This window comes from Trematomus bernacchii, unplaced genomic scaffold, assembly GCF_902827165.1.
Source record: "Trematomus bernacchii unplaced genomic scaffold, fTreBer1.1, whole genome shotgun sequence".
NCBI lineage: Eukaryota > Metazoa > Chordata > Actinopteri > Perciformes > Nototheniidae > Trematomus > Trematomus bernacchii.
The window spans coordinates 15,349,646-15,358,239 of NW_022987593.1; the positions used below are offsets into that span (position 1 = coordinate 15,349,646).

Sequence of the window (8,594 nt, forward strand, 5' to 3'; positions counted from 1 at the left end):
AACCACGCCCCGTAAAACTGTGAAGCCGCCATTGTATTTGCTGGCATTAGCATTATTAGCATTAGCATTACTCGGAAGGTCCCCAACTCCGGGGACTTCCGGCCGGGGACTTCGGGTGGCAGTATACCCCGTGAAGTTGTTTGCGGCCTGCCAGTAAACCCAAAGCAGAAGAAGAAGAAGTGACGTCAGCGGCATCATTTGCGTAATCTTCCCTCAGGGACTTATTCCGGTGTGAACGCAATCGGCTCGTTGTTCCATGGGGGAACTAAGTGCTGGGAACTAAGTGCTGGGAACTAAGTGCTGGGAACTAAGTACAGCAAAGTACTTGGTGTGAAAGCGGCTATTGGTGGCTGTTTATCACTGACTCCTGTCACTTAACTGTCTGTTAACCATGTCTCTGTTGTGGTGCAGTTTGTACCGACAATCGATGCTAAATAACATGTAACACTCAGCTAATAAGAGGCTATAGCGTCCTTAATTTTGGACTCTCTCCACACATAAGTACAATAAAGACAGTTAACTTTTGGTCATGCATATCAAAGTTCACCAAAGTTAAACTTGATTTGAGGGACTCGCATAACTGTACTTTGGATTCTGGAAATTCCTTTGAAATGAATTAATTTGGAGTAAAATCAGAGTATAAATTCAGCATTTAATCCCTCGACTGCTCAAAAATCAGACAGTGTTTGTTCTGGGCAGCTTCCAGGTGTGAATGTGCAACTATGCGTGTGAAGCCAGCGTAAATGACAAACAAAGCTCCTAGTGAATACATAAAGGTTAAAAACAACAATCATTTATTTATGAATCAAAGCGTAACTAATCCCCAATGGCTTCTTTGTGGTGAACTCACGGCCAAACAGGAGGTTAAATCCTGCAGGTCGGAGCTGCTTTAATAATCAATAACGATCCAACGGTTGTTAATGTGCCACTGTTCACACTTTAACTTGTTAAACCAGTTCAGTTTGACTCGTTTTGAAGCCGCAGTGATCGTTAGGAACGGCTCTGTGGACGAAACAAACTCCAATCGTTCATCGTAGAAATAAACGTTTCCGTGGACTGCTCAAGTTTTAACAAGACTTTATTATAAAGACATGAATGTACATATTTTCAAATTTCAATGGAATACTGACATTGCGTCTAATTTCACATTTTTTATTTTCTTTCCTCCGTGAAGAACAGATAGCAAAAATCTTTCACCTTATAAACAAGTGCTGCAATTCAATCTCCAAAATACAACACAGGCTGGACGACGAGTTTCTGAACAAAGATGAGAGTTGGAAATCAGATAGAAATGAACATCAGCAACCTGAAAATCATAGCAGCATCGAGTTTGGAAAAAAACGTTCTTTAGGAAAAGCCCACTCAAGAGTCTAATTTACGATTTTGTCACGTTATTTCTTCGACGAATAATCCCAAAGTTATTGATTGATCATCGAGACGATCCGAGACTGCACAATCCTGCAGGTTCCACTGACATTTTACTACGAAAGGCGTCAAGAGTCGGTTTTTCTCGAGTTCTGGAGTAGAAAAATAATCCGGGACGAGTCGATCCGCTGATGAAAAACCCGAGGCTTCAGATACCTGTGCTCCGTTTCAGTTCGTTCACAAATAAACTTTCTTAAAATGTCTCTTTTACTATTAGATCTTCAAAAAAAATAAACCAACCAACAACAAAAACAATACTTCTTTGTAAGCAGAGAAGAAGAAGAAGTAGAAGAAGAAGAGGAGGAGGTCACAGCACCTGGAAGCGCCATGACGCCTGGTCTTTGTAGTCCAAACAATCAGAGGTGTTGAAGTTGAGTTTCCACGCAGACGCCGCCGCTGTTTGCTCTTTGTAATCCAGACAATCTGTGGAGTTGAAAGCGATGCTAGGTGCGCTGTAGGCCTGGTGGTGAGGGTGAGACGGGTGGTGGTGATGGTGGTGGTGCCCTGACGTCTGCCCGATGTGATGGTGGTGAGACGGGTGTCCTGACATGGAGCCGCCTGTCATGGGGCTGAGTTGATGGTGCGGGTGGTGGTGGGAGTGCATGGGCGCCAAGTAGGAACCACACTCAACCCCGCCAAAATAAGAGCCTGACGCCGAGGTGGGGTAGCCCTGGCTGTACGCTGCTGCCGTCTGGCTGTAGGACACCGGGTACGAGGGCGTGTTGCTGCTGCCCCCGGTGGACGAAGCTGAGCGCTGCATGCAGGAGGCGCTGGTGGGCGTGGAGGTGGGGTCGGGGAGAGAAGGAGGAGCTGGGGAGGGAGAGATGGGGGCGGGGCTCCAGATGGACGACACCGGGGCGGAGGTAGAGGTGGAGGAAGACGAGGAGGAAGAGGAAGGGGCGGAGGTTGAGATGGCTGGAGGAGTGAATTGGCCGCTGCTCTCAGATCCCGTGCTCTCTCTGGTCGGAGACGACTTCTTCTTCATGGGTTTCGCCTTGGAGTTGTTGCTGCTCTGCAGCTGCTGACGACACTTGGCCCGCCGGTTCTTAAACCAGACCTGAGGAAGAAGGGAGGAGATAGATAGTTAGATAAGATAGATAGATAGATAGATAGATAGATAGATAGATAGATAGATAGATAGATAGATAGATAGATAGATAGATAGATAGATAGATAGATAGATAGATAGATAGATAGATAGATAGATAGATAGATAGATAGATAGATAGATAGATAGATAGATAGATAGATAGATAGATAGATAGATAGATAGATAGATAGATAGATAGATAGATAGATAGATAGATAGATAGATAGATAGATAGATAGATAGATAGATAGATAGATAGATAGATAGTTAGATTAGATAGATAGATAGTTAGATAGATAGATAGATAGATAGATAGATGGATGGATGGATGGATGGATGGATGGATAGAGAGAGAGAGAGAGATAGATAGATAGATAGATAGATAGATAGAGAGATAGATAGAGAGATAAGTACTTTATTGATCCCAATTTGGGAAATGTTGGCGTTGCAGCAGCATAAAAAAACAAGGCAATAAGTTAAGAAAAAAAAGAAAATTAAGACACTAGAAATAAACAGTCCAAAGTATTTCTGAAATAAAAATAAAATAGCATTAAAAAGTTAAATATATATATATATATATGTGGAAAATATACATGTGGAAATACAAATGTCCAGTAACAAATATAATGCAGGAAATAAATATAAAATGTACACTGCAGGGGGGAGGAGAGAGGAGAGGAGGAGGAGAGGAGAGGAGAGGAGAGGAGGAGAGGAGAGGAGGAGAGGAGAGGAGAGGAGAGGAGAGGAGAGGAGAGGAGAGGAGAGGAGAGGAGAGAGAGAGGTCAGCGTCACATGTCGAAGTCAGAAACCAAAAAACAGACGAAAGCTGGCAGGAACTGAACGACTTCTGCACACTTCCCACTGAGGCTCTGACCTTTGACCTTTACTGCTGGCTGCACTTCATCCACTGACTGTTTTATTGTGTTGGCTAAAATGACTACAGTAACACATGAGTAGCAAGAACTCTAGTAAATGTGAAGAGTTCCTGAATATGCGTTTTGCTTCTTTGGATGAATCACATTATCTCACAGTTTTCAGAACATACTTTAAAGGGTCATTTCACTGAAAGAGGGAAAATATATGTTCTCACTGTTCTCACATTTAGGCACACAGATCATTTTGGTTTTATTTGTCCAGGTTTTGGAGATTTCACTAAAGTCCTTGTTATAATAAAAGTGAATCCAATGTTGATTTGAGTGCTAATAACACTCACAAATATAATTTGACAAATGTTACAAATTCCTTGTTACTCTGGGTAAATCACATATAAAATAATACTAATTGCACACAGCTTTTATAGGGACTATTTTTTCCTTGTAAAGTAGTTCTAATTGGGGAAATATGGACAAATAGAATAAGACCTTTTCATGGGGAGACACTAGCAAAAAAGAGCAAATATGTTTTTGGAGCAATTTTGGTGTAATTCAGTTTTTCTGGCAACAAACACTGAGCAACAACTCATTCAGTAAATGTTCCCTAATGAAGGGATATTTGCATAACAAGAATAACATGATCAAATGTTTGTCTAACTCAATTATTAATATTATTAGTAACAGTGCAACATGTACATACAAATACCCTGACCAGATTGTTTTTGTTAATGTCAATGATTGTCTGCTTTAATTGTTTTAAATGTAGTTTTCTGTTTGTTGCCATCTTGCTAACTTTTAGATGACAGCGGACACATCAGCAACAATGGTGGAAATAACTTCAGGACATTGTGGTTGTTTTGATGTTGTACTTTAAAAAATATATACTAGAATATGTATATTTATACTCAAACAAAATACACCTAAACAGCTCCTCAGTGTGGCTGACTTCTATGCTAACAAGACAGAAAACAGGTGAAGTACATGTGTCAATGGTTTCCAGTATGTACATGACCTGGAGTTAAAGCCAATGACTTCACACTGAGAAAAGTACTTAGCCCTTAGATGCACCACGAGTGACAGACCCTACACTCAAAAAGGACCCGTATTAGAATAATATGTGTTTTTATGCCATTTTTTTCATTTTGGTTAAGAAAAATCACTTGTATAATATTTAGTATTATATTTTGGTTCACACTAGAAATATTTTATATTTAATTTTTCACTATTTATAATTTTAGACATCTTTTTACATTTAGAAAAAAAACGTTTTGAACATATTGATGCAAAGATCTCCGCTATTCTGAGACCCTCACAGTATTCCAGTCCCTTTTCAGAACTCATCTCTTCTCCTCTTGTCTACTCATAGCCCACCCCCCATCAATCCATGCCGGTTGATCAAGTTTGATAGTCCTATACCCCCCACCCTAACCTTCCCTTATATTGTAAAGCGATTTTGAGTCCTTGAAAAGCCCTATAAAAATATAATGTATTATTATTATTATACTGACAGGTATCAGATCTTGCTGTGTGAAATAATCTTCCTGAGAGGTGTCACTTGTGATGTCGTCTGTGTGGTCTATAGTGAATGTATTCCTGACAGCAACAGGTGATAAGAATCAAAGGTTCCCATAGAATCCCATAGAAAATGCATACGGGTCATTTTTGACCTACTTATGGAAGCTTGGGGTAGTAATACAAAAACTACAATTTCTTAAAATGTATGAAATGTAAATTTAAAATGTGAATGTCATGATATCCAAAACATGTTTTTAGAGGAATAGCTCTAAATTAATTACAAAGATGCTTCAAGAAAACCACCTCACCGGGTAAAAAAAGACCCACTTATGCATCTAAGGGTTAACCTGGTTTAAAATGTAAAAATATATGTCCTATAACAGTGAATTAGGTATACTTGCAGTGGGCCTATAATACTAATATTAAAAACCTGACAATGTGCATCCAGGAAAATACCAACAGCCACTCCTGCTGTAGTGATAATCCTGCTCCTGCCTGTCAGAGGGAATCAGAGAGGCTGTAAAAGCGGCCTGTCAGCAGCAGAAAGCCGAGAAGCTGCAGCCATAATTGCAGCTTTAAGCCCAGCAGAGGGCCGCTAAAGCCGGGCTGGAAAATCTCTCTGAGCCTTTTCTAAAGAAAGCTCACCGGCCAAATTCTCTCCTTTGATTAAAGACTTGTCTCTACTTGATCAATAATAGCTGAACTTTTCTTACTCTAACTCTGGAGCTAATTGTGCCGAGGCCTGAGGTGAAACACAGAAAGTCGGTCAGGAGTTTAAAAATGATGCATGAAAGTCTTTGAGGACGATGTGTTATTTAGAGAAGTAAATGAGATGTAACAGTAGAGCATGAAACTCTCCGCCTGAAGGACACTTGAGCTGCGAACGCTTTCTGCCTCTGAATATCTGAATTAATTGCAAGTATTTACCTTTTTCAACATCCAACTCTTTGCCAAAGTTTTACCATATCCAGTTGTGGTAAGTAGTAAAGTGCCATTACTGAATTACTGTACTTAAGTACAATGTTGCATTATTTGTACTTTCTATTTAATATTACACTCCTAAGCTAATCATTTATGGATTTAGATACCTGGCAATATAAAAAGTAATTAAAGTTAGCTCCACTTTTACTAGCTGCAAAATGTAAATGATATACACATTGATGCATTATGAATTGTGATCCTGTATATTATATATTACTCTGAAAATGGCTATTTTACATAATGATTACTTTAAGTGTTGGTACTTTAAGTATATTTTTCTAATTCATTTGTGCTTTCATTTAAGTAAACTTTTGATGAATGTTACTTTTAACAGAGTGTTTCTACACTTTGGTATTACTGCTATCACTTAATTACAAGTTACTGCTTATAACCAAAATAGAGTCAATGCAATAGAAAGGTGATTTGATTAACCTCAGCAGATTGAAGTAAGAGTAAACTCAACTGAAACCTCTTAAATCCGATTATAATTAGTATTTTTAAAAGTTTAAATGTCCCCTTTTCCAAACAAATGAGGTTAAAAACGTTATTTGTTATATGTATTGTGGTGTAGTATGTGTAGTTCCTCGTACCTGCACTCTGGACTCGGGCAGGTTGATCTTCAGCGCCACCTCCTCCCTCATGAAGATGTCCGGGTAGCGCGTCTTGCCGAACAACGACTCCAGGATGTCCAGCTGCGTCCGCGTAAAGGTGGTCCGCTCGCGGCGCTGCTTCCGCGGGTTTCCTGCAAGAAAAATACAAAAAACTCGTAAATTACTCTGTCCAGGACTTTCAAAAACAACTTGAATATTGCTCAAAAAGTTAGAGACTGAATCTTGTCATATATTGTGAGATCCATCCTGCGTAAATGCAGTTGTTTGGATAGTTTCACTGTTTTACTCAGGCCGTGTCTTCATTTTTGTTTTAGGCCCTACTTGTTTTTGTTGTCATTTTTCCATTTGCAGAACCCCAGTTTCTTTCGCTTATTTCGACGTCTTTCGAGTATAACAACGTTTTAAAAAGTGCATCGATAGAGGAGCGTATTATCATCGACATTAAAGCGATAGACGTAACTAAACTAGCCTATTCTTTTTACAAATTACAACTTCATTGTGCAAAATGCAGAAGCACCGAGTTAGAATCAAAGACTAATATCACACACATCGTTAAACGTGCATACACCAAGTGTCCCAAATAGCAATCATCACCTTTTCTGTTCAGCTTCTAAAACTAACTTCAAAATAATTTATTTAACTCGACTGTATGTGTTATTACTAACCAGACAACAGGAGTATTTATCGGTGTAAAAGCAGCCTATTACTTCAAATGGATGTAAGAACAATATCCGTCTTGATCATACAATCGTGAGGTATCCAAATATAAGGAACACCACAGCATAGCCAATCAGTAAAATCGAAATATTTGGAGATATGGAAGTATTATTAAGAGACATGTAAGACCTGTTAGAAACCACACTGAATAATTCCCTGGAAAGTTGTATTTAAAATAGTTTGTTGTATGTGTGGTCCGTACCGGGGAAATAAACACAAAGGCCTCAAATAAAAAAGAAAAACAACACCACAGCATATCCTAACAGTAACATCGAAATATTTGAAGAACCACATTTTACAGGTTGTATTATAAGATAAATGTAGTCTAACTTATACACCACAGTGAAATGAAGTTGTATTTTTAAGATGTTATTATGCACATGTCTGCTCTTGTGGTCCGATGATGTCAAACCACAGACGTGTTGTTTAAAACCACAGTGAATAATTCCCTGGAAAGTTGTATTATAAGTCGTTTTTTGCACATGTCCGTAAACATAAAAAGCCTATAATAACAATAAAAACAGTAACACCACAGCATACCATAACAGTAATATCGAAATATTTGGAGAAACAAAGTTTACAGGTTTTATTATAAGATAAATGTAATCTAATTTATGCAAGAGTGCTGTGTTAACCACGATGTATTGAAGTTGTATTTTTAAGATGTTATTTTGCATATGTCTGCTCTTGTGGTCCGATGTAAAACCTTTAGACGTGTTGTTTAAAACCACAGTGATTAATTCCCTGTAAAGTTGTATTTTAAATCTGCTTTAACTGGTCTAGTTTCCCCGGTATAAGTGCTCCGTACCGGGGTATCCCACCGACGGGTGCAGCAGGTCCATGGAGCTCAGGCCCATCCCGTTCATCCCGTACGGGGCCTGTTTGAGGTAAGACATCATGCTGGAGCCCGGGTGAGGGGAGGGGAGGGGGGGGGGGGGGGGGGGGGGGGGGGGGGGGGGACCGGGGTCTGGACGGGAGGAGAGGTGCAGGTCTCCCGGTGTGAAGGTGTGAAAATCCCCCGGTGTGAAGCTATACTGCGAGACAAAGAAGCTCCGTGAGTTTGGGCAAGAAATAAGTCGAAATACACTTTTTAATGATGCATCAAACAACGTGATAAAACACAACGGCCTGTGTTCAGTTAAGCAGAAACACATTTTAAATAGGCCTCCACTTTCTTATCGTAACTCTTAACTAACCTGATTAAAAGTCACACATATTTTCGAGATCAGTCATTTTGTCTTAAAAGCTCAATTCACTACTTGGCAACTTTTCTAATTTCACTGCATGTTTTTTACAGTGTTGAAAGCAAATGTAAATGACTCGGCTCCTCCGAGACAAAGAAGCACGGTGAGTTTGAAGAAATCACGTCGAAATACACTGAAA

At 39.6% G+C, this 8,594-nt stretch overlaps 1 protein-coding gene across 1 annotated transcript; it reads right to left on the reverse strand.

Moving 5' to 3' along the window:
* Positions 1–1,106: 1,106 nt before the first annotated feature.
* Positions 1,107–8,110, reverse strand: LOC117481827 (homeobox protein OTX1 B-like). The gene is made up of 3 exons (XM_034129724.1): positions 8,020–8,110; positions 6,474–6,625; positions 1,107–2,482 (listed from the first exon to the last, which is right to left on the reverse strand). Exons 1-3 carry the CDS (start codon positions 8,108–8,110, stop codon positions 1,733–1,735), a joined length of 993 nt encoding a protein of 330 aa, XP_033985615.1. The 3' UTR covers positions 1,107–1,732.
* Positions 8,111–8,594: the final 484 nt, after the last annotated feature.

Coding starts and splice junctions, on each gene's coding strand:
- LOC117481827 (XM_034129724.1), bottom strand. CDS start 8,110: ATGATGTCTTACCTCAAACAGGCCCCGTACGGGATGAACGGGATGGGC. Junction 6,626..8,019: donor CCCGTCGGTGGGATACCCCG/GTACGGAGCACT, acceptor TTTTTCTTGCAG/GAAACCCGCGGAAGCAGCGC. Junction 2,483..6,473: donor TGCCCGAGTCCAGAGTGCAG/GTACGAGGAACT, acceptor CTTCTTCCTCAG/GTCTGGTTTAAGAACCGGCG.